Raw genomic sequence first — 27,757 nt, 5'->3', positions numbered from 1 at the left:
AATGTCACCCCATCCGGTCGGGATTTAAAATAAGAGCTCTGAGACACAATATCCTTCCAAACATCAAATTTCATTAAGATCTGATTTACCATTCGTAAGTTAAAAATACTTATTTTTTTCTATTTTTTCCAAATTAACCGGCCCCCCACCCCCCCCCCCAGATGGTCAAACCGTGAAAACGACTATTTCTAATTTGATCTGGTCCGGTCCCTGATACGTCTGCCAAATTTCATCGTCCTAGCTTAGCTGGAAGTGCCTAAAGTAGCAAAACCAGGACCGACAGAATTTGTGATTACTATATGTTACTTGGTTAATACCAAGTGCCATAAAAATGCATCCGCAACAGAGGGATAATGACTGACCTGAAAACCCATTATCAAACAGTTCGTAGTAACCAACTGTAGTAAAGAGCGATCCGGCTCAATTGTAACCGAAAGTCTAAAAAATTGAATTTTGACACCAATAGTTAAATCGAAAGAATTATGTTTTTATGCTGATTTAAAATATATGATTTTTCATAAAAGTTACGAGCCTGAACAAATTAGCCTTATTTTAGAAAATAGAGGGGAACACTTCTCAAGAGTCATAGAATCTTAAAGAAAATTACATCATAAGATTCAACGTATCGGAGAACCCTACTGTAGAAGTTTCAAGCTCGTATCTACAAAAATGTGGAATTTTGTATTTTTTGGCAGAAGACAGATCACGGATGCGTGTTTATTTGTTTGTTTGTCTTCTTCCCAGGGGTGATTGGATCGACCCATTGGTCCTAGAATGCCGCTAGAGGGCTCATTCTAACGGAAAATAAAAGTTCTAGTCCCCTTTTTAGGTGACCAAAAAAACTGGAGGGCACCTAGGCCCCTTCCCACGCTAATTTATGCCCAAAGTCACCAGATCAAAATTTTGAGATAGCCATTTTGTTCAGCAAAGTCAAAAAACCTATAATTATGTCTTTCAGGACGAATTAATCCCCCAGAGTCCCCAGGGGAGGGGCTGCACGTTACAATTTGGCCATTGTTTACACAGAGTAACGTTTATTGGGAAGTGTACATACGTTTTCAGGGGAATTTTTTGGCATTAAGGGGTGCGGGAGGTTACAAGGGAGGATTACTCCATAGAGGAATTTAGCATGAGGGAAGATAATTTCCATGAAGCCGTGCAGGATTTTCTAGCATTATTAAAAAAAAATTAAAAAAAGTTTTTTTTTGCTGGAAGTAAGAAGTAGCATTAAAACTAAAACGAACAGAAATTATTACGTATATAAGGGTGATCGTCTCCTCCAAAGTACCTAGCTCTTTACGCTGAAGTATTTTTAGTAATTTCAACTACACTTTCTACAGGCTATGTTATTCAGTGGTCACTCTTATAGAATTGGGACAAAATTCAAGCTTTAGTTAAAGAGCGAGGTATTGACGAGGGGGCGAACCCCCTCATATACGTAATGAAAACATACAAATATAGAAGTTCGTTGCGTAAGATAATTAGTAAGTTAAATATATTTATTACTAATAAAAACGTTCCAAAAAATAAGTTCTAGTTGTCTTTTTAAGTAACTAAAAATTGGAGGGCAACTAAACCTCCTCCCAACCCCTTTTTTTAATTAAAATCGTCCAATCAAAACTATGAGAAAGTAATTTAGCCGACAAAAATAATATGCAAATTTCGCTTTAATTATTCATGTGCGGTGAATCAAAACATGCATTAATTGAAAAAAGTTCAGGAATTAAAATTAAAAAGTTTTTTAAACTGCAAGTAAGGAGCGACATTAAAACTTAAAATGAACGGTATTATTCCGTATATGAAAGGGATCTTCCCTTCCGCAACGCCTCGCTCTTTGCGCTAAAGTTTGACTCTTCCTCACAACTCTGCTTTTTAGAACAATAACAAGAGCCAAGAGCTCATATGGCACTTGTGACAAGGTCGGAAGAGCCAAGAGCTTCTTCTCACCAAGTTTCATTACGATCTCTCCACTCTAAGCGTTTTCCAAGATTTCTATCCTCACCCAAAAGATTCCCTCTAACATCACTGGATCCGGTCGGGGTTTAAAATAAGAGCTCTGAGACACGAAGTCTTTCTAAATACCAAATTTCGTTAAGATCCGATAACAAGTTCGTAAGTTAAAAATACCTCATTTTTTTATTTTTCCGAATTAAACGTCCTTCCACTCACCCCCCAGACAGACGGTCGAATCGGCGAAGCTACTATTTATAATTTAATCTGGTCGGGTCCCGGATATACCTGGCAACTTTCAGCGATCGCTATATTGATCACGTACCTAGTTTCGAATCTTCTTCATGTAAAAACTGGGGTGGCCCAGGATTCGAATCGAAGACCTATCGCACCTTAAGCGAGAATCGTACCCCTAGACCACAAGCCATGCTCAAGAAGAACAATAATATGTTTATCGGCAAATAAAATTCTTTTCAACTATCTTGTTCGCTCGCTCCCCCTCAGATGATCGAATTGGGGAAGCGACTATTTCTAATTTAATCTCGTCTGGTCCCTAATACGCCTACCAATTTTCATCGTCCTAGCTTGTCTGGACGTGCCCAAACTAGTAAACCGGGACCAACAGACCGACAGAAATTGCGATCACTATATGTCACTTGGTAAATGACAAGTGCCATAAAATACTTCAGCGTAAAGAGCGAGGCGTTGAGGTGGGGACAACCCTTTTCATATACGGAATAATACTGTTCGCTTTAAGTTTTAATGTCGATCCTTACTTGCAGCTAAGAAAACTTACTCTTTTTTTATTTAACTGTACGACTAAAACAGGGTTCACATCCATATTTAGGTATAATTCCATCGTTAAACATGGATGTCTGGCCAGAAACCTGCACACACTTGCCATTGGTTAACAGTTTAAACAAAAAGTCTAGCTAGAGATGACCGTGATACTGTATTTAAACCAATTATGAACTCCGTGTACGAACTCACACACAGAGTTTTATGTTACTGAACTAGATGATTGACTGTAGCTCGTTTAATCCAATTACTGAATTCTACATTTGAAGGGGATTCGGCTTAGCCAATACGTCCGATCAGACCTAAATCTGAGCATGAACATCCAGATTGACGTGCTTAAGGAGTAAAATAATCCATTTACAAAAGAAAAGACGAGATAAATATTTTTTGCTTTGGGAAAATAATATCACAGTTACAGCAATAGCTGCAGTCTAGTAAGAGCGAACCCTAGCCAATAGTAGTTAAAAATTAAAAAAAATATTATGTAAAAAAAAACCTGTACACTGAGAAAAAATTGCCATTTAAAGCTGATTCAGTCTTGATAACTATTATTTTGACTGATCTTACTAATAAAATTTATGGCGAAATAAATTTAAGAGAATTTTAAAAAGGGCTGGAAACACCTCAAAATGGCGGGGGAATGGAAATCAAAAGTGTACTGCTAGATAAGTTATTAAAAAAAAAAATCTATCACAAGCCCTCAAAGCGCGAAATTCGGGCTTCAGGGTCAACAAATCGTAAAGTTGCACTAAAACTGGCAAAAATGAAAAAACAACAACAACAAAAATGAATAATCATTTATGAGTAATAATTAAACTGTAAAAAGATAAAAACTAGTCAAACCTAAACTTTAACAAATACGAGACAGAAAAAGAATTAAAAGGGATATTTAAAAAAGGGGGGAGGGGCAGAATAAGCGAATAAATACAAAAATAAATATAGACATAATATATATATATATATATATATATATATATATATATATATATATATATATATATATATATATATATATATATATATATATATATATATATTAAAAGGGGGGGGGGGTAAAAATAAATGAATAAACACAAAAAAAGAGAACGAAATATAAAATATATGAAAACTAAAAGGGAAACTAAAAAAAACAGAGGGGGAAACAAGAAAATAACAGCAAGAACTTGTGCAGCACCATCAGCCAATAAAAAAAGAGAAAAGCAAGAGCTGAGAGAGCCAAGAGCTCATATGGCACGAGCTCTAGCGTAAATTGATTTAAAAGGAAAATCAGAGGCTTAATGCCGGTCGGGATTTCAAATAAGAGCTCTGAGACACGAGGTCATTCTAAATATCAAAATTCATTAAGATTCGATCACCAATTCGTAAGTTAAAAAAAGCCAAGAGGTCATCTGGCACTTGTGACGAGGTCGGAAGAGCCAAGAGTTTATTCCAACCAAGTTTCATTATGATCTGTCCACTCTAAGCGTTTTCCGAGAATTCAAGTTTCACCCTCCAACTCCAACCAATATCATCGGATCCGGTCAGGATTTCAAATAAGAACTCTGAGACACGAGGTCCTTTTAAATATCAAATTTCATTAAGATCTGATAAACCATTCATAATTTAAAAATACCAAATATTTTCTAGTTTTCCGAATTAACCGTCCTTCTAACCGCCCCCCCCCCCACCCTAGACGGTCAAATCAGGGAAGCGACTATTTCTAATTTAATCTGACCGGGTCCCTGATATGCCTCCCAAATTTCAGCGATCGCTATATTGATCCCGTATCTAATTTCAGATCTTCTTCATGTGAAAATTAACGTCACCTGGGATTCAAACTTGAGACCTCTTGCACCCTAAGCAAGAATCATACCCCCATACCACAAGCCATGCTTAAGAAGAACAATTATTTGTTTTATCGGCAAATAAAATTATTCTCAGCTATCTTGTTCGCTTGCTCCCCCTTCAGATGGTCGAATCAGGGAAGAGACAATTTCTGATTTAATCTAGTCTGGTCCCTGATACGCCTGCCAATTTTCATCGTCCTAGCTTATCTGGAAGTACCAAAACTAGCAAATCCCCCGAACTCCCCCAAAGAGAGCGGATATAGTCCACTTATGTCAATAACGTATCAAGGACACGTGCTTATTCTTCCCATCAAGTTTCATCCCGATCTCTACACTCTAAGCCTTTGCCAAGATTCCTCTCCAACTCCCCCAAAGTCACCGGACTCGGTAGGGATTTTAAAAAGCTCTGAGACACAAAGTCCTTCTAAATACAAAATTTCAGTAAGATCTGATTACGCGTTCGTAAAAATACGTCATTTTTTCTAGTTTTTCAGAACTAACCACCCCATTCCAACTCCCCAAAGAGAGCGAATCCGATCTGGTTATGTCAATCACGTATCAAGAACTTGTGCTTATTCTTCCCACCGAGTACCATCAGCATCTCTCCACTCTAAGCGTTTTCCAATTTTTCCGGTTACCTCCTCCAACTCCCCCCAATGTAACCAGATCCGGTCAGGATATAAAATAAGAGCCCAGAGACACGAGGTCCTTCTAAATATCAAATTTCACTAAGATCAAATCAACCGTTCAGTTAAAAATACCTATTTTTTTCTAATTTTTCTAACTCCAGTTATGTCAATCACGTATCTAGTACTTGTGCTAATTCTTCCCAACAGGTTCCATCGATCTCTCCACTCTAAGCGTTTTCCATGATTTCTGATTCCCTCCCCCCAATGCACTGGATCCGGTCGGAATTTAAAATAAGAGGCCTGAGTTACAAGGTCCTTTTAAATACCAAATTTCATCAAGATCCGATCACTCGTTCGTAAGCTAAAAATACTTCATTTTTTCTATTTTTTCCGAATTAACCCCCCTCCCCAGCTCCCCCAAAGAGAGCCGATCCGTTCTGGTTATGTCAATCACGTATCTAGGACTTGTGCTTATTTTTCCTACCAAGTTTCACCCCGATATCTTCACTCTAAGCGTTTTCCACGATTTCAGGTTTCCCCTCCAACTCCCTTCAATGTCACCAGATCCCACCAGGAATTAAAACAAGAGCTCTGAGACCCAACATCTTGCTAAATATCAAATTTAATTAAGGTCCGATCACCAAAAATGTAAGTTACAAATACCTCATTTTTTCTAATTCTTCTGAATTAACCGTCCCCGACTCCCCCCCCCCCCAGATCGTCGAATGGGGGAACGACTATTTCTAATTTAATCCGGTCTGGTCCCTGACACGCCTGCCAATTTTATCGTCCTAGCTTATCTGGAAGTGCCCAAACTAGCAAAACCGGGACAGAGAGACCAATAGAAATTGCGATTGCTATATGTCACTTGGTAAATACCAAGTGCCTTAAAAGGAAAAACTAGAGGGATATTTAATTCATTTTCTCTGTGATGAGGGAGACAGAAAATTTTTCATATCTGGAAGTAACGCAGTGAATGGGGGACTATAGTCTGAAGACTAAAGTCTTCAGCTGTGGGAACACACTGCAGGGCCGACGCAAGGACCTTAGTAGTCAAGAAGCGCTTTTAATCCTATACAATACAATACAACCACTATAGTTAAAACCCAACCTGAAGGTTTTCAGCCCACATTTAAAAAACAAATCCAAGAAAAATATATTTTTTCCTGTTTATCGAGGAAAAGAGGCGTCAATGGGTTTCAACAGTGATTACAGTGGTCAAGTAATGATTCTGAAACATGGGCGTTTCGAAGGATAAAGGAGAATTTGTTTACTGTTTCCGAGGAATTGTCTATGGATAGTTTTCGGTACCCGTTTGACTGAACGTATGTCAAACAACAAGCTATCTGGGAAATTTGATTACATCCCACTTTCCATGGCTACAATGAAAGACAGATTGATATGTCTAGGATACAGATTGCAGATGAAATATAACATATTGTCAAAGATGGTCTATTTCAGCCATCCATCTGGAGCCAAATAAATAAATAAATAAATAAATATATATATATATATATATATATATATATATATATATATATATATATATATATATATATATATATATATATACATGGTCATATCAAAAGAATTTGACCTTCACGTCAAATATAATTCATATTAAAAAACACAAAAAAGATGAGTCAAAACATAGTTAAAAGTTCAAAAAGAAAAAAATAAGTAGATAACAATAAAATCAATGACTTGTTTTCCTGGCTATTATGAAACTCAACGACGGAACACAATTCTTCCGATATGTTTCATATTTAGCAGGGATGGGAGTCAGTTTGGGAACTTTTTGGGATATAAGAGAAAGCTTTTGGAAGTGGCTAAAGAGTGCAGCTTTGAACAGATTGCAGTTGATGAGGAGTGTTGTAGCTATGCTGACCTTAGGCGGCTTGGTGCTGCATTGAGTAGAGTCCAATCAAAAGCTATACCAAGTTAGATTTCCATTTTAAAATCTATGGATAATAAACTTTTATGCTTTTTGTACGGGTGTGCTTTCCAGCAATAGCATACAGCAAATTCGATACTGCTTTATTCAACGCTCATTTTTATTTGTACTTACTTCTTCCTGGGGCTGTATATTATCACCTTCAGCTGCTTGCTCAGCGACTCGTCGCCTTCGTGTAGGACGATCCGACTCAGCATCACTTTCATCTAAAAAGAAAAAAACATATATAAATTCGCTTACAAGATCACTCTGGCTGGTCATAACAAAGAGAATAAAAAGGAATAAGAACCGAGAAAAATCTTCATCCAGTTAAAAAATTAAGAAACATATATTGGGGAAAAGACTAAACCAATAAACTACTGCCAGTGCAAGGAGAAGAACAGGAAACATAAGTAAACAATAAACAATGGAAACCGCCATTACCCACCAAAAAACAAGAGCTAAGAGCTCATATGGCACTTGTGACGAGGCAAGAAGAGCTAAGAGCCAAGAGCTCATATGGTATGAGCTCAACAAAATTCTAAGAATCAATAGTTTGATTTAAAAGGAAAATCAGAAGCTTAATGCCGGTCAGGATTTAGAATAAGAGCTCTGAGTCACGATGTCCTTCTGAATATCAAAATTCATTAAGATCCGATCACCCATTCGTTAGTTATAAATACCTATTTTTTTCTGATTTTTCCTCACCCTTTGGCCCCACAGATGGTCAAATCTGGGAAAACGACTTTATCAAGTCAATTTTTGCAGCTCCCTTACATGCCTACCAATTTTCATCGTCGTAGCACGACCAGAAGCACCAAACTCGCCAAATCACTGAACCCCTCCCCCCAACTTCAGTACGCTTACGTACAGAATCCAGTACGGTTACGTCAATCACGTAACAAGGACATTTGCTTATTCTATCCACCAAGCTTCATCCCGATTCCTCCACTCTAAGCGTTTTCCAAGATTTCCCCCTCCAACTCCCCCCATGTCAACAGATCTGGTCGGGACGGGAAATAAGAGCTCTGAGACATAAATTCCTTATAAATAGAAAATTTCATTAAGATCCAGTCACCCGTTCCTAAGTTAAAAATACCTCAATTTTTCTAATTTTTCCAAATTAACACACCCCCAGCTCCTCCAAAGAGAACAGATCCGTTCCAATTATGTCAATAATCTATCTAGAACTTGTGCTTATTCTTCCCGATCTCTCCACTCTAAGCGATTTCAAAGATTTCTGTTTCCCTCCTCCAACCCCCTATGTCCCCTGATCCAATTCGAGTCGAAAGTGGAGCATCTGAGACATAAAATCCTTTTATATATATCAAGTTTCATTATGATCCGATCACCTATTCGTAAGATAAAAATACCCCAATTTTCACGTTTTCCAAGAATTCCCGTTTCCCCCTCCAACTTCCCCCTATGTCAAAGGATCTGGTTGGAATTTAAAATTAGAGCTTTAAAGCACGAGATCCTTCTAAATATCAAATTTCATTAAGATCTGGTCACCCGTTCGTAAGTTACAAATGCCTCATTTTTCCGAATTACCCCCCCCCCCCCAAACTCCATCAAAGAGAGCAGATCCGGTCATGTCAGTCACGTATCTTAGACAGGTTTTTATGCTTCCCATCCAGTTTCATCCTGATCTCTCCGTTTTCAGTATTTCCTAAGATTTCCGGTCCCCCCAACTGCCCCCCCAATGATACTGGATCCGGTTGAGATTTAAAATAACAGATCTGAGTTACAAGGTCCTTCTAAATATTAAGTTTCATGAAGATTCGATCACTCCTTCGTAAGTTAAAAATACCTCATTTTTTTCTAATTTTTCAGAATTACCCCCCCCCCCCCCCCCCAATAGAGCGGATCCGTTCCAATTATGTCAATCACATATCTAAGACTTCTGCTTATTTTCTCCGCCAATTTTCATCCTGATCCCTCCAATCTAAGCGTTTTCAATGATTTTAGGTCCCCCCCCCCAAACTCCCCCCAATGTCACCAGATCCGGTCGGGATCTAAAACAAGAGCTTTGAGACACGATATGCTTCTCAATATCAAATTTCATTGAGATCCAATCACCCGTTCGTAAGTTAAAAATACCTCATTCTTTCTAATTTTCCATAATTACCCCCCCCCCCCAACTACCCCAAAGAGAGCGGATCCGTTCTGGTTATGTCAATCATGTATCTAGGACTTGTGCTTATTTTTCCCATCAAGTTTCATCTCGATCCCTCCACTCTTAAGTGTTTTTCATGATTTTAGGTTTCCCCCTCCCAACTCCTCCCCCCCCCCAATGTCACCAGATCCGGTCGGGATTTAAAATAACAGCTCTGAGACACGATATCCTTCCAAACTTCAAATTTCATTAATATCTGATCAACCGTTCGAAAGTTAAAAATACATCATTTTTCTATTTTCGTCCGAATTAACGGGGCCCCCACTCCCTCCCCCCCAGATGGTCAAATCGGGAAAACGATTTTTCCCTATTTCTAATTTAATCTGGTCCGGTCCCTGATACGCCTGCCAAACTTCATCGTCCTAGCTTACCTGGAAGTGTCTAAAGTAGCAAAACCGGGACCGACAGACAGACCGGCAGAATTTGCGATTGCTATATGTCACTTGGTTAATACCAAGTGCCATAAAAATGTAAAAAATATAAACAAAATTGAACAAAAATACCACACAAAAACGAGAAATTAAAAATTCAAAGCTCTAAGAAAAACTCGGAATCCACAAACACGGGGTTAGAAGCGTCACCTTCCAATGAAATGAAGAAATGCAAAAGGGAGAACAAGATAAAAAATGCAAATCCGTTCAAGCATCCATTTACGAGCAAATGATTTCAATGGTATTGAATTACTACTCGTCATTAATCTGCTCGAAATTTTTTTTAGTCTGCTAAGATGTAAATTGATTCACCTGAAATACCTTAGCTATACTTTGGACTCAAAGACATATCCAATATATTCTAAATGCCTGCCAATTCAATGCCAGCTTTTGTGAATTCTCTTGACAGCAACATACCTTTTCACAGGATATCAAACCCACATAATCAAATAGAATAAAAAATCCGTGGATTTTTCTGTCAAAAGCTAAAGTAGACTAACTCCAACTTATATTCTTTACTAAACATATTGATTATCTTTTTTGAACACAAAACCAAGTTTTTTTCAAATATTTGGAGACATTTACACAACTTTAGGCAAGCTTTATCAGCCCCAGATTGGAAATCTTGAAACAAATAACTCCAAGTAGCAAACCAGGGTTCTTTTTCAAAACTAGGCACCACAAGTATTCCTTTTAATTTCAACTAGAGAGCTACAAACAAAAACCACTTTCAAAATGGTATTGAACTTTCATGTATAAAATAGGACCTTCATTTGAGGCAAATTGAATCCTTCAACATTACAGCTTTTATTAACAAAAAAGAAATCTAGAAATCTTTTAGGAGTCTCCTTAAGCTAGTTAAGGGAGGGGGGGGTCCTCTGACAAACATACCATCAAACATGAAGCCTCTTCTTAAGCCAGTTCTGCCTTCATCACGGTCTCTTCTTCGCAATGCCGCCTCAGCAGCCTGACGATCGCCAATTGATAGGTTATCATATTCAGATTCATCCAGCTCATTTACATCGTATCTGTCAAGCCCGGCTATTGCCCGATAATCACTAAAAGTTAAAAGTATAATTGTCAATTTGTTTGTTTTATAATGCATGCGCATGTATTTGTGCAATTGAAAAGTTATAAAAATGATGTTTCAATGCGCGAATCAAAAAGTAGTACAAACTATATTATGCATACTATAAGGTGAACACTTGGGAGCATTGACTCTCAGTTTTAGGCAGTGTGCATTTTGCCAATTCCGTTTTATTATCCAAATAAAAATCTGTCATAATTTGAAAAGTGACACATATTGCAAATGTTAGTTTACCTCTTTAGATGGATATTGATATAACTGGAATTGCTTATAAATAACATTTATAGTGAGTAGTTACCAGCATTACTGTAGGAGCACTCAAAAGCAATCTTCACAAGACTATCAAACGAATTTCTGAAAGAAAGGAGGACAAAAAGCAAAAAGAGCCCAACTAAGATTACCAACAAGTTCTCAACTATCCAAAAGCTACCTATATAGCCTCCCAGAATCAAACACCATACTTCCATAAAATGGCATAATTAAACAAAATGAAGTTACTACATCCTGTACATTCAGTAGTACTAATAGTTATCCAGTCTTGTATAGCTACACAACAACTATTAGGGAGGAGGTTAACAGATGTTTATGAGGGGACAAGTGCTAGAATCAGCGCCTACGGATGCCAAATTGCTTCAACACTCTATTATTTAGACCAAAATCTTCAAACTTTCTATTAGAGGTCCTTCATAAACATGCACTGGGGAGAGACTATTCATCCCCAAAGTAACCCTTCATTAGGAGGAATACGTTTGGAGTGAACATGCAATAGGCTTGCTGAAGGGTGTCTGGTCCTTGATAGTAGAAGAAAAGGCTTTTAAAATATGTTTTTTTAAGGGGGGGAGGGAGGGAGCTCCCTTCATATCCAGGATAAATCCAAATGAATAGTAGTAATGAATATAAAGTAGATTTTCAAAATAGGTTTTTAAATGAAAATAGTGACGTTAAAACAAAAAACACACGTTCATCCCCTATATACGAAGGGTTATTGTCCCCTCAATTGCCAGGTCTTTATGCAAGGTTTAAGTCTTTATTACGATTTTTCAAGACTCCTAGGGTGCATTAAGTTCCATTTGCTTTAAGCAGCAAAATACTCAGTTCAAGTGTTTGGAAAGGTGATTAATAAATGAACTAAGGAGTTTTAATCACCAACTGGCTTTTTTGCGCTCTGAAATAATTACAAGTAAAATTCAAGTCTTTGGAAAGGTGATTAATAAATGAACAAAGGAGTTTTAATCACCAACTGGCTAAATTTTTTGCACTCTGAAATAGTTACAAGTAAAACTTTAGTTTCGAGAGTAGAAAATGAAGGGGATAGCTGAGCTCTTCCAGTAGGGAATAACTTTGTTTTAAGTTTCAACATTACTTTTTACTTCAATTTGAAAAGAAAAACTGTTTCCATGCTTCCATGCTCAGTTCCATTTTCTATGGTCATATTGAATGGAAGGTTAAGATTTTAAGTGGATGACAAAGGAATAGGTCATCAAAAATCGTAGGGTTTTAGCAATGTATCTGGTGTCAAATGAAAAGCAGTGAGACCTCGACTAAGGTAAAAAGATATAAGAAAGGATTTAAAAGGAATAGGAATCTCATGGGAAAGAGTAAAGGCTGACGCTCTGAATAAGTGGGGATGAAGGAGGAGAGTACACAGTAAGCTTCCAGTGGCTTAATATTGCAATGAGTTGTCAATAGCAGAAAGCTATTAGTCGTTTGTGTTTCAATATAATAAAAGACTAAAAGCTGGAAGGTGTCCCTCTGGTACAGAACCAAATTGGACCAACTCAAAGCCAATATCACACAATTCAAACAGCCACATAGAGCAAGAGTAAAATTAAAAACATTTAACTGTCTTTAAAATTGAGAGAACAAGCTGTCTGAGACTATTGACTCTACCTTTTTGTCATTACACAATGACAAGTTCCCTGGAATAAGAGATGACTCAACGAGTTCAAGGAGAATTGGCAATCAAATGTCTAAGGCAAGACTTATTACTGTTAAGTCGTAAAAATTTACAATTCAGCCTCTTTTAAATTAGTAGAACTTAATCATTAAAAGATATTATTAGAAACAAGTAAAGTGTAAAGGTTCTAGTGTCCTGTTGCTCGCTTTACATTCTTGTGCTAAATCTAATCTGGGGAATTTTCCAACATGGATTTGACATGGAGATATATTGATAAAAAAATTAAAAGGAAGGACATTGCAAAATGAAAATGCATATACAAAAAAATCTGATGGTTAGAGTACTTATTTATTTACTAACACAAATAGCACAAAGCAGAATGCATGAAACATGGTTAACTCTGCAATGTTAAAAAAGTCAATCATGGGATATTTTACACTATCTAAGACCAGGTTGCACAAATAATAGTTGTACTTCGATAGCATATGCTCTGAAAATCTATGAAGATGGTGGGATTTCAGACAAAGTATAAAAAAATTTTTGTTCAAGGGGGCTTGAAACATCAAAATGAATTGTAAACCCTAAATGTGAAAAAAAACTGCCTCTGAGTACCCCTTTCTGTAATTTGATTGAAACTCTGCCTTAGAATGTACAACAGTCAGACTTGAGCTTAGGATGCAGAATTTAGAGTTCAGAAAAAAAGAACTGTTGTGTCAGGACATTTATCAACAAACTTTGAGTTCATACCTTGGGAAAGAGTTCCCCAAGGTAGGGAGAGAAGAGGGTTAGATGGTATACAACTTGTACATCTTAGACTGATCTTTCAATGTGGTGGCGTTCTCAAGACCAATACTCTACCCTCACCCCCTCTGTGCAGATAAGGTATCATGGGAGTCAAACCAACTCAAATGTTGGTATGATGAACGTTTGTTTCTTAGAAATAATTCACTAACTGTACTGACCACAAATGCTAGAAATGCAAAATCCTAAATCAAACTTGTTGAAACTTACTTCTCCATATTATCTCCAAACAAGTCTTCCCCATCTTCTTCTTCCTCTACTTCTCTTTGACTTAAATTTCCAATAATATCACTTTCGTCTTCAAACTGTGGCAGTTCAGACTCAGGTTCACTGGCATGATCACTAGCACCTGATCTTCTTCTGTTCCTTCCACGTGGTGTAGATTGTTCAGGGGATGATACCATTGCTGATGGAGAGCTTGGATTCTAAAAAATATAATATACTTACTTATTGAGTATAATGATTTGAGTATAACACAAGCAAATCTACATAGCCAACTCTGAGGCACCAAAAAGTTTATCATACCCAACAAAATGAGAAATAAAACACCAATCCATGATGAAATTAAAATTACAAGAACACCATTTCTTTTTATACCATTAATTAAAAAAATCTGAAAAAGAAGTTTCCAAAGAAGAATAGAGTCATATTAAACTTAAGACAAACAGAAATAAATTCCGATAACGATTCAAAATCAAATCAACCAGAAATTTTTTTAAAGAATCAATGAATCTCAAAACAAACAAAACATTAAAATAAACATTTATAGAGATAGCAGGTACTAATATAAATGAATAAACAAATCTTAAAACGAGTAAAAATTTATTTGAATATTTAAGTCAAACTTGAAACACATAAGATCTATTAAAAAAAAAACAAGAGCTATGAGCTCATATGGCACTTGTGACGAGGCAAGAAGAGCTAAGAGCCAATAGATCATATGGTATGAGCTCTAGCAAAATTCTGAGATCAATAGATTGATTTAAAAGGAAAATAAGAGGTTTAATGCCGGTCAAGATTTAAAATAAGAGCTCTGAGTCACAATGTCCTTCTAAATATCAAAATTCATTAAGATCCAATCACACTCGTATGTTATAAATACCTATTTTTTCTAATTTTTCCTCTCCGTTTAGCCCCCCAGATGGTCGAATCTGGGAAAACGACTTTTTCAAGTCAATTTGTGCACCTCCCTGACATGCCTACCAATTTTCATCGTCCTAGCACGTCCAGAAGCACCAAACTCGTCAAATCACTGAACCCCTCCCCCCAACTCCCCCAAAGTGAGCGAAGCCAGTACGGTTACGTCAATCACGTATCAAGGACATATGCTTATTCTATCCATCAAGCTTCATCCCAATTCCTCCACTCCAAGTGTTTTCCAAGATTTCCCCCTGCAACTCCCCCCAATGTCACAAGATATGGTCAGAATTTAAAATTATAGCTTTAAAGCGCAAGATCCTTCAAAATATCAAATTTCATTAAGATCTGGTCACCCTATCGTAAGTTACAAATGCCTCAATTTTCAAAATTAACCCCCCCCCAAACTACACCAAAGAGAGCAGATCTGGTCCGGTTATGTCAGTCACGTGTTTTAGACAGGTTTTTATTCTTCCCATCCAGTTTCATCCTGATCTCACCGCTTTAAGTATTTTCTAAGATTTCCGGTTCCCCTTAACTGCCCCCCCCCCCTATTACGCTGGATCCGGTTGAAACTTAAAATAAGAGATCTGAGTCACGAGGTCCTTCTAAATAAAAGGTTTCATGAAGATTCGATCACTCCTTTGTAGGTTAAAAATACCTCATTTTTCTAAAAAAAATTTTTTAGAATTAGCCCCCCCCCACAACTACCCCAAAGAGAGCGGATCCGTTCTAGTTATGTCAGTGACGAATCCAGGACTTGTGCTTATTTTTCCCACCAAGTTTCATCCCAATCCCTCCACTCTAAGTGTTTTCCAAGATTTTAGGTTTCCCCCTCCCAACCACCAACCCCCCAATGTCACCAGATCCAGTCGGGATTTAAAATATGAGCTCTGAGACACAATATCCTTCTAAATATCATATTTCATTGAGATCCGATCCCCCATTCGTAAGTTAAAAATACCTTATTTTTCTAGTTTTTCAGAATTAATCCCTTCCAGCTACCCCAAAGAGAGCACATCCGTTCTGGTTATGTCAATCATGTATCTAGGACTTGTGCTTATTTTTCCCACTATGTTTCATCCCAATCCCTCCACTCTAAGTGTTTTCCAAGTTTTAGGTTTCCCCCTCCCAGCTCCCCCCCCCCCAATGTCACCAGATCTGTTCGGGAATTTAAAATAAGAGCTCTGAGACAATATCCTTCTAAATATCAAATTTCATTAAGATCCGATCACCCGTTCGTAAGTTAAAAATACCTCATTTTTTCTAGTCTTTCAGAATTAACCCCCCCCCCCCCAACTTCCCCAAAAAGAGCAGATCCATTCCGGTTATATCAATCATGTATCTAGGGCTTCTGCTTATTTTTCCCAGCAAGTTTCATCCTGATCCCTCGACTCTAAGTGTTTTCCAAATTTAGGTTTCCCCCTCACAAAAGCCCTGCCCCCCAATATCACCAGATATGTTCGGGATTTAAAATAAGGGCTCTGAGACATGATATCCTTCAAAATATCAAATTTCATTCAGATCCAATCACCAGTTTGTAAGTTAAAAATACCTCATTTTTTCTAATTTTTCAGAATTAACCCCCCCCCCAACTACCCCCAAGAGAACGGATCCGTTCCGGTTATGTCAATCATGTATCTAGGACTTTTGATTATTTTCCCCACCAAGTTTCATCCCAATTCCTCCACTCTAAGTGTTTTCCAAGATTTTAAGTTTGCCCCTCCCAACTCCCCCCCATTGTCACCAGATCCAGTCGGGATTTAAAATAACAGCTCTGAAACACGATATCCTTCCAAACATCAAATTTCATTAAGATCTGATCAACCATTCACAAGTTAAAAATAATTCAATTTTCCTATTTTTCTGAATTAACGGGACCCCATCCCCCCACCCCCAGATGGCCAAATCGGGAAAAAGACTATCTCTAATTTAACCTGGTCCGCTCCCTGATACGCCTGCCAAATTTCATCGTCCTAGCTTACCTGGAAGTGCCTAAAATAGCAAAACCAGGACTGACAGACCAACAGAATTAGTGTTTGCTATATGTCACTTGGTTAATACCAAGTACCATAAAAACACATGAAGTCTTAAAAAAAAAACAAAAAAAAAACTGCTATCATGCCCCAAAGGACCAAATTAAGTTTTCAGAGTTAATAAACAAAAAACAGGATAAAAAAACATCAAAAAAGCTTATGAAATAGCAATACACCTTAAACTGGGTAAAAGAATGCAAAAATCACATTTGCAAATGAATAGAGCATTTATTAACAATAGTTTGAACACGTTTTATCAAATTCATAAATATATATATATATATATATATATATATATATATATATATATATATATATATATATATATATATATATATATATATATATATATATATATATCATAGATGCTGTTTCTTCTTACAACAGGACCAGGTATTTTCCGTCTCACCTTGCATCTAAAATTCAGATGTTATATATGAATTTGTTTTTCAAATATAAGAAAAGAGCAACATTAAACAAAAGTTGAGCAGAAAAACTATCAAATAATACTTCAGTCATAATCTCCTAAATTTCATTTGTTCTTTTCAGCAATCTTGGTAATTATGGTGATTTTTTATGTTATGAGAAATAACAAGATGGAGCTAAAAATAAAAACTATTTTCAGTAGACTGCAAATTATGTTCTTCTCTTTAGAAGGCACAAGAGGTGTTAACCCAATTCGTTTTTGATATAGTTTCTGCTCATTTTAAGTCTGACTTGGTTATTTATTGTAATCTCTTTACCTTTCTTTGAAAAACTTCTTTTAAGGAAAGTTTTTTTCTAATTAATTTTAATTGTAGATCTCATTGACGTGGAATCTATTTACCTAGTTTAAAAAATCAAGTTCATGAAGAGTTGGTGCTCTAGAGGGTACAGGTTGAAGCTTATAAACATCTTATGATGTCCTAATCTAGGTAAAATCCTAGATGATAGGCTTTTGCTATATTTGAAAGCAGTTAAACTAGGCAAACAAAGCTTTCAGAATTGGACACATAGCCTAAAGTTTACCCCATGAAGGTCTGCTAAAGGTTTTACCTTCAGACTTTCCCCTCTAAAGGACTACCTTTTATGAATTTGGTCAAAGATTTGTAAAGTAAAATTGCAATTTTTAGAAACAGATTTTAAAAGCAAAAACAAGGGTCAAGGAAAGAGTTATGAACAAAGAGGTCATTCAGCAAAGCTCCTGATCAAGAAGACAGTTAGCTCACCCAGCATCAATAGCTTAGAAACCAATCTTAACAAGAACTGATCTGCAAAATTATGATTAACAAAATGAGATAAAGCAGATTTCTCTTAATCCATCACTGACTGGCATTCCCTAAGATTGGTAAAATATTGATAGCAAGATCAATTTAAGGTAAAAATTTGTTTCAAGGGTCACAACTGCTTGGGGACCTTGAATCAGGCAGGTTTAAACAAAAGTTCAAAGAGTTCCCATGATAGATTTTATCTATTGTCAAGATTATCGATATTTATTATGGATCTGGAACAGTGTGGTATCTGTTTAAAAAGAATTACAAGCAAAACAGGTGGAGTGCAGTGTATTAAATGTAATAAATGGTCTCATTTTAGTTGTGGAAAAACTAAATACTCTAATGACTTGAAGAAGACCTTTGTGTGCGTAATTTGTACACAAAAAGATTCCCCAAAAAATCTTTACTCTGAAAAAACTGAGATCGAAAAATAATAGTCCGAAACAGCAAAATAGCAACGATAAAATCCAGGAACAACTTAAAAAGAGCACTATCTTCCCAATAGAAAACTTGTCATCTAAATCTCCAGGCATTCCTGGCGGTGCACTGAGAATTATGGATACTATAGAAAATATCACCGAGGAAAGAATTGACTGCTCAGGTCCTGATCTGAGCTGCCTCTTATGTGACGAACCGACAAAAGACAGCCCTTTGTTTGATTGTCATCTCTGCTTACACTGCATGCATGCGGCCTGTGCTGCAATTGATGCAGACATAGTCCTTGCTCTGCAGAAACCCTCGGGACGTTTCTTTCTTTTTACCTGTGAGAAGTGCTTAAACCAGGGTAATATAACCAGCTCTAAAGTTCTCAGTAATAATGTATCTGTTCAATGCAGTAGCTTTGTTACTAGTCAAACAACACAAACCGAACTAGAGTATTCTCAGTCTCCGCATTCAGATGAGGAGGGTCTTACAACAGATCATATTCCTGAACGACGTGTCTGCAGATTTCACATAAGGCGAGGCTGTAGAAAGGCAGAGAATTGCACGTTTCTCCATATTTGCTTGGATTATTTCAAAGGCATATGCCATGATGAGTGTTGTATTCTGCCTCACAGATCTCTGTGTAAAAAATTTGCTCATGGCCTTTGTTTCATGAACTGTTGTCCTAATGTGCATCTCACTTCTCACAGAAGGAAAAAGCTACGTTCCAATACTGAATTGCGAATTTCAAAAAACGGGGAGCAAAAAATTCCACCTCTGTTAAAACATGGTTGCCAAAGACAACAATTTATAGTTCCACTTATGAGCTTGAAGCTCAAACCACCTGTCTTAAATCAGCCAATGCAGATCCCTCCCCCCTCATATCAACCACTCCTCGCGAAACCTTGGAGAAACTGACAGGAACCAACATCTGCCAGTCTTCCGACAGTATATCCAGTACTAGCAACCAACCAGTTTGGAATTTCAAAGAAATCAAAGATTCACCCACCCCTCAAACCATGTCTTCCGAGTATCCAGGAACCGACTCAATATGCTGGCAAGGAGATTCGAGACAGCAGTGTAAAGCCCTTCTTCCATCCCTATATATACCCGAAAATACTATTATCAAATATCCGGTCACTTATGAACAAATTAGAAGAGACTGAACTTTGCTTGAAGAATGAACTGGTTGATATTGCTTGTATCTGTGAATCATGGTCCGCGACTGAAGATGTTGTAGCATTTGAAGGATATGATACCTATTTCAAACCTAGAATGACACCCAATGATATTACAGTAACACATGGTGGTGGTGTTGGTATTATTTGTCGATCGTCTATAAGAAATTGAGTTCTCACTTTCAGTAATATACCAAATAAGCATGGTTTTGAAGTATTATGGTTGTGGTGCAGGCCTAAGAAGCTTCCCAAGGAAGTGGCATCACTGGTGATATGTGTTGTTTACTATCTGCCCTGTGGCCCCTATTGTAAAGACCTTGTGAATTACTTACAGAACTGCACTGACAATGTATGATCCTTGTATTCTAATGCTGGTATCATAATGTGTGGTGACTTTAATGACTTAGATGCCAAATGGCTAAGTAATTCACTATCTCTTAAGCAGGTTGTCAATGTGCCCACAAGAGGTAACCGTATGTTGGACCTCATTTTTAGCAACTGTCCTGAATATTATAATACTCCAGTTACATTACCCCCATTAGGTTTGAGTGATCACCTGTGTGTTGCTTGGACACCCAATCATTTTATCCCAAATAGACAAATAAATAGTGTGGTGTACAGGCCTTTCACACCCAAACTAGTAAATCTCTACACAGATCGTGACTGGCGTGATATTCTCTTATTGTCTGACGGTGACAAAATGGCAAGTTTATTCTGTAAGGAACTGTTCAACAAATACTGTAAAATTTTCCCACAAAAAAAAAATATATGCGAAATCTAATGATAAACCATGGATTACTCAAGAGATTCGGAATCTGATAAAAGTGAGAAACGAATTGCATTTAACTGGACCCGTAAAAGATTTCAAAAGAGTAGAAATTTAATTGTATATAAAATAAGATGTTCACGTAAGCAGTATGGGTCTAAAATAATAAGCAAAATATATAAATCCAACCCAAGGAAGTTTCATGACTTAGTTCAGAACATTATCGGCAAAAAAGTAACCGGAGTTGAAGTGAAAGATGTCAATGGTAAACCCTTGTTACCTAGTGAAATTAATAACTTTTTTGCATCAATTTGTAAAATTCATCCGCAACTAAGAAAATTACCACCAAATGATTCAGTTTCAAATATCCCTATACTAGAGATTTGTTCAGTTGCTAAAAAGTTGAAGGCACTTGATTCTCGTAAATCTAGTTATCCTAGTGAGATACCAATTAAATTGATTATTGAGTGTGCTGATCTTTTATCTATTCCTTTAACGGCAATTTTTAACCAGTGTTTTATTGATGGTGTTTTCCCATGTATTTTAAACAGGCGTATGTAACGCCAATCCCCAAATGCAAGGCAGCTAAAGATATAACCGAGATGAGGCCGATTTCTAAAACTCCAACTCTCTCAAAAGTATTTGAAAGTTTTATTTTTGATTGTTTATTTGAGGACATAAATGATAATATTAATCCCCAACAATTCGGATTTAGATCCAGGCATAGTGCTGTTCATTATTTGGTTGCATTGTTGGATACTATCCTTAAGCACTTAGAAAATAATGGGGCCTCTGTTGACGCATTATTTGCAAACATAGTTAAGGCTTTTGATAGTCTTGATCATAATGTAGTTGTGGAAGAAGCAAAGGCTATGGGTGCCCGTCCATTTGTTGTACGAATGCTCGGTAGTTTTCTTTTTGAAAGATCTCAGTGTGCCCAACTTCCTTATCATGAGCCATCTGAATTTGTAAATATTTTTTGTGGTTCGCCACAAGGGACTAAATTAGGCCCGCTTTCTTTTCTTATTGTTTTTAACCGTATTTTAACAACAATTCGTGAGCGTTTTAAATTTGCTGATGATTTAACTGTTTTATCACTGCGACTAAGCCCTCCAACTACTGAACAGTCTGACTTGATCAAAATCTATCATGATCTAAAAGCTGAATTAGGAAAGGTAAAACTGACGGTCAGTGAAACTAAGAGCTCTTATATGACGTTTTCCTTCCTAAAGGGTAACAACCACTCTTCTCATAATTCCATACTGCCAACAAAGAAAACTGTTAAAATACTTGGGATTCTTTTAGACGATGATTTAAGATGGAATTCACATGTTGACTATCTGACTAAAAAAGGCGCCTTGCTTTTACATTCATTCCAACCTAAAAAGATTTGGTACACCAACTGAGGTTTTAAAGTCTGTATACTGCAGCTATGTTAGACCTTCTCTTGAGTATGCATGTCCTGCTTGGCATCTGGGATTGACAAAAGATCAAACAGATAGACTTGAGACAATACAAAAAAGAGCTGTAAAAATTATACTTGGACAAAACTACTCAACTTACAAGGATGCACTGAAACAACTCAATTTGGACTCACTTGATAGTCGTAGACATGGCTTAACATATAGATTTGGACTAAATTGTTTGAATTCCCCAACTCATTGTCATCCACTGCCCAACCTTGAGAGCCCCCCAACTGAAGGACCAGTTACTAGACTCCAACAAATAAAAAAGAATTGTCCACAGTTACTGAATTGCTCAACCTATAGTACTGAGAGATATCGTAAATTATTTGTTCCATACTTTGCCCATCATTTTATTAATATGGACACAACTAATATTTAATGTTTGATTAATATAATGTTTGTTTAAATTTTCCTGTGAGTGTTTTTTAAGGTTTAAATTATTTTTGTCATGACATGCTAATGCTAGCTCCAGGTATTGTAGTGAATATTCAACTAACTGAAGTAGGGTGAGCAATGGTAACAGTCAACATAGCCTTTTCTGAACTGAACACAATATCAGCAAAAGAATATACTATTTGATTACTCATTCAACATTGTTTCCAAATGTGATGCCTACTGCCATGAGGATTGCATCCTGACCCCTATTCTTTGATGCTATGAAGTCCAGATAAAACCCTAGAATATATACAAAAATCTTTGCTGTTTTTTTTCAAACTGGCATTATAAACCAACCGCCAATTAGGAATATGCAAAAATAATGCAAACCAACAGCATTAGCAAAGATTTGGGACTGGGTTGCAGTTGCCATGGTAGTGACCATTGTATTGGGAAGCAGTATTTGACTGCTTCCAAATGTCAAATTGTATAAATATCAAATATGGAATTATCAAAAAGGGGAATCAAATCATAAAACCCTTTTGTTATTATAATGGCTACTTCAGAATAGGTCTTGTCCAAGAACATTGTCTAGAAAATTACTTTCCTGAACCAATTTCTTTAATACAAAAGAATTCACAGAGTCTGATAACTAAAATAACAACCTTATGTGATCATTGTCTTCTCTTTTAAAAGGTAAGCAAGATCAAGGATATACCATTTCATTTTCTATTCAATAGCCTTTAAAAACAAACTTGCAATATTTGCTACCATGAAAATTCTGCAGATAAAACACAAAAAATAAATAAAGGAAGACACTCTTTTAGAATTAGCACTCAGTACTCTTTCAAAATAATTGTGTAGCATTTGTCACCATAATGACTATGTTTATATAAAAAAAAACTATACAAACTTTAAAAATAGAGGAAAGGTGGTAAAGTAACTAATTGGCTACCTACTTTCTATGATTCTTGTAGTTAGAAGTACAAATTTAAATTTTATATAGGCTCTGTCTTATCTGAACCAAAAGATTAAAAACATAATTAAAAAAAATGTTTTGTGAAAAATAATTGCCATTTACAGCTGATTCAGGAATGGTTATTAGATGTCACATGGCTGGTGTGGTTCAAGAACCATTCTCCAGTAATTTAAAGTTGGCACCACAGCACAACAGCAACTTTGGATTGAGCATGTGAGATGGTTGGGTATGACAAGCTACATTATCCTCCAAGCTGACTCTCTATTGTCTTCCAAGAGTGTTAAGGCAGTGAGGGCTGGGAGGGGTTTTCTCACTGGAATCTGTATAGTTTGGCCTCTCCTTGTTGAGTCTCTTTTTGAATTCCTCAGGCAAGGTTACAGAAATTGTTTCTTGGCTTAGTTGGTTCCAATTGTTCAAAATCTAATCAGACATTGATGTTAAAAGTGGATTTGAACAGCTTTTTGGAAAGTCCTTGTGTTTGTCTTTGGTGGGGAGAAAAGGCACAGTTTCTGGTCTGCTTGCTGGAGGTACCTGTAGGTGAGCATCATATCATTATGCCTACACCAAAAAAACAAGTGTAGGGAGGTTAGCAGATTGTAATCTACTGCAGTAGGGTTGCTGCATAAACAATTGATGCATTTGGTGGGTCTCCTTTGGACACCTTCAATGAGCTGGATGTCACTCTTGTAGAAAGGACCAGCAAGACATGTTCTGAAATCCAGGATTGGCCTGATCAGAGCTTTGTATAGTTTCAGAAAAACTGTGGGGATTGACTACTGATGGTTCTTTTCAGGAGTCCTAAATTTGCATTTGCTGTCAAAACTACTTGGGTAGTGTGTTCATAGAATTTTAGAATATCACCCAACAGGACTCCTTGGTCTCTTCCACTACTAGAAGTAGGAAGCAAGACTGTCAATGATGTTTTGCCACCATACATGTGTACTGGTGCTGCAGATAACCATATCCAAAATCAAGAGTGATGCATTTTGAGATGTTGAAGGGCAGAAGCCACATATCTGCCTATGTTTGAATTTGGTTAAGATCAGCTGTTGCCTGCAGTACCAAATAGCTTGGAGTTGTCAGTGTAAAGAGTCAGTTGTTTTTTTTGTTTCAGCTACCAGGTTATATATGTAGATGAGGAATAAGATTGGTCCAAAGATTCCTTGAGGGACACCAAAAAACATAACTTTTTTCTTTTCAATTGCTTGTCAAAACAGAGACAACATTTTTAATTTATGCTGACAAATTATTGATGAAACTTTCACCAACATGGTGATATTATTAGTGCCCTCACATTGCATCATGCTGTAGTAAAATAGGAGCAGTCCAAGAATCCATCTTTATTATTCCAGAATACCAATGAAAAGTGGTCTTTCCCAAAAGAGACTTTTACTTTATTATTTTCCTTAGTCTAAATAACCCAGTAAAATCTAATTCTGAAAACAAATTTACAGAAACTTTTAAGGAGCTGGGAATGCCTCAAAAATGGAGCCAGTTTTGCTGTGATATCATTCCAAGGGGTCTATTTTTATGTATTTCCACAGATTTGTTTTAAAAGTAACGTTTTACTATTAAGACTAAGGAAAATAATTACTATCCCTGAATCAGGTACAATTGGCAATTTTTTTTTTGACTAGCAAGTCTTTTTTAGAAACATTTTTGTAGACTTTTGGTTACTATGGGCTATTTTGATCCCTTTAAGGGCTCAAAATGCAACTCCCCCAGAAGCAATTACAAAAGAGCAAAAAAGGCATGAGGTGATACAGGCCTATTCACTTTAATCCTAGATGAATTATGCTATGAACTACAAATTTAACCTAACATAGCATATATTTTGGGCATTGTTATGGCTGGGCCATTGTGGAATGGCTTGACAGAAAAAACAGCCTAAGCAGCCACTCTAGACTTGTTAATAGCCTAGGCTCAACATTGACTGAAAGCTAAATTGGAGCCCAAATACCAACTAAAGTTGAAATAAAATTGCCAGGAAAAATATTCAGAAGGTCATTATTACCTTATGCTGAATAAAGGTTGTAGACCTATATTTCTGGCATTGCTAGGGATGGGTCACTGTGGAATAGGGTGACAGAGAAGACAGTCTAAGCAGCAACTTTAGACTTGTTTATAGCAGGGGTTAACAGATATAAGCTAACCTAGGCTCAACATTGATTGAAAGCTAAATTGGATCCCAAATACCAGTAAATTTTTTATAGTTCATATAATTGACTTACCATTAAATGAACATACCACTTGATGCCTTTTTTTAAGTTATTTGTGCATATAATAATTGCTTCTACTGAAATTTAGATTTAAGCACTTTTTGACCTAATCTCAACTAACCTTATCATAAGTAATTTTGGCACTGAGAAAATGTAGTATTATTTTTTTGAAAACAAACAAGAAAATATAGCATTTTTTAATTGATAACAAGCAATAACTCATACTTTAACTGAAAATTTGCCATTTTTCAGAGCTCATACATTTGAATTTGCAGTAGAAGCAATTATTATATTTGTAAAGAACATAAAAAAAGCAACAATTGGTATGCTTGCTTTATTGGTAAGTCAATTCTATAAACTACAAAATTTTACCCATCAACTTAAGTTGACATAGCCTAGCATTGCCAGCAAAATAAATATTAAGAAGGTCATTACTAGGCTACCTTATGTGCTGGTAGTTGATATTTAAGGTAATTTGCAGTGGGATTATATTTAGGCAGGGGTGCAATTTGCTATGGGGTAGGTGGGTAACTGCCCCTCCTAGACCTTGGTTTGCCTCCCATGCTTAAATTTAGTTTCTTCAAAAATCTTGTCAAAACTGACACAGGCCTAAGCCTACATAAATCAAGCAGCCACATAAATGGGTCATTTTTCTTTAGTATATCTATACCTTTAAGGTACTAGGCTATTCGGATCATTTTTCACTTGATTTGGGAAAACTAGCTCCAATTTTGCCCCCCCCCCCCCCACAAGGATTTTGACGAAATTACTCCATCGCATTAAAATCTATGATTATAGCTTGGGATCCCATAGGTAAAGATGATGCTGCAATTACTTACAGACATAATAGATATTAGGTAAATTGATGTGTCGAAATAAGCCTATATGCTCCTCGCTGTACTTTGAAATTAAGAGGGAATCAGTGTTTCCACTTTCTGATTTTTCAAATCCCTAATAAAAAGCTGAAAAATCCCTAGAAATCCGCATCTTCAGTTCCAAAATCCATAAAAATCTCCCATTTTCTAATTACTCCCTGAACCGCTTCTCCCTATCTCATTTTACCCGTACCATTGAAAGGTAACATGTTTTGGCTTCTTAGATTGAAGCCTAGCTATTACTACCGTAATGGAATGTCTTGTCATGCCGTTTAAAGTGCTTTTTGATCATCAGCTAAATATAAATAGCTGCAAATATACTTCAAATAATATCAAGCGAATAGAAAAGAAAATGTAGTACTGTAACGTAGATTACAGTACAAGATGTTTAATACTGTTCAATCGCAACTTGTGAAACGTAATCAGACCTTATCTTCCTCTGATGTGTCTTCAACATTTTTTGTATGGTGGCTGAAGCTTTCACCGTTCTCATGTGGTGAAGTAACTGATCATCTTCACATTCCACACTTTCTTGAGGCCTTTTCATTTCATGTTTTGTTTTTAGAATCCCCCGCAAAGTTTATGTTTTCAATTTATTCTGACGGTCAGTTTTTACTACTTTTATAGCACTGAAAAACCTCTCGACATTGATATTTGAAAATGGAACAGTGGAAATAAATAATACTGCCGGTTTCAAGTTAGGATACAAATTCTGTTCCGGCAGCGTTTTTTTTCACCAATACCAAACACCAGCAGGTGACGGCATCCATTGTTTTGACGTTTTCAATATCGATGAGGCTCTGCCTCGTCCACTCCAGCTCGATTTTGGTTCCGTCCCATAGAATCTGTCCATACCTCCTAACAAAAGAAAGCAGAGAAGCAGGCTGAAGTGAGTGGGCTGACACTGGGTCAACCATATCAGCATATTTGTAAATTTTGTTTTCGAAATGGAACCTTTTGTGTATCTGGCCTACTGCTTTGAAAAGGAACGCCTGTGCAGCCTTGAGAACTACTTCGATTGAATCAGGGGGGACGGTGTTATCTGACCTTGACGTACAGAGGGAATCTTGTCCGTTCGGACCCAAGTAAATGCTTTCAAGGGGAAGTTAAATCTTTCGATTGTTCACATTGATTTCTAAAGCACTAGTTGATTCCACATAGTCCTTCTGCAGGAAGTTCAATGCTGAGACCAATGTTTTAAACTTTGTTTATACCCCAAAACTAGAAATATTTTGGTTTAAAGAGCTCAAATTGTGCTTAAATTTGAATTTAAATTTCAAATTTACATTTTCTGTAAATTTGAAATTTACAGAAGTGATTGTTATATTTGTAAAGAACATAAAAAAGACATCGAGTTGTATGTTCACTTTATTTGTAAGTAAAAAAATGAAAAACAAAAAATTTACCAATTATAGTATGAAGGTTTATGATTTTCCCCTGGGTACGTAGGCTTGCCAAAAACACACAATCCATTTATTCCTACATGTGCCATTGTTTTAAAAAATGACTGTCATTTTTTTGT

General features: G+C 36.6%; 1 protein-coding gene across 1 annotated transcript in view; it reads right to left on the bottom strand.

Annotated features, from left to right (window-relative positions):
• Positions 1-26,333, bottom strand: part of LOC136032891 (DNA replication licensing factor mcm2-like) — a 77,221-nt gene extending 50,888 nt beyond the window's left edge. The window contains exons 1-4 of the mRNA XM_065713326.1: positions 26,200-26,333; positions 13,739-13,953; positions 10,635-10,801; positions 7,272-7,363 (exon numbers count right to left, since the gene is read on the bottom strand). Of these exons, the coding sequence (XP_065569398.1) occupies positions 7,272-7,363; positions 10,635-10,801; positions 13,739-13,953; positions 26,200-26,205 (480 nt within the window). The 5' untranslated portion in view covers positions 26,206-26,333. The remainder of the gene's footprint in view (positions 1-7,271; positions 7,364-10,634; positions 10,802-13,738; positions 13,954-26,199) is intronic.
• Positions 26,334-27,757: the final 1,424 nt, after the last annotated feature.

This window comes from Artemia franciscana, chromosome 11, assembly GCF_032884065.1.
Source record: "Artemia franciscana chromosome 11, ASM3288406v1, whole genome shotgun sequence".
In the NCBI taxonomy this organism is placed as follows: domain Eukaryota; kingdom Metazoa; phylum Arthropoda; class Branchiopoda; order Anostraca; family Artemiidae; genus Artemia; species Artemia franciscana.
This window is presented reverse-complemented; position numbering and strand designations above follow the sequence as displayed.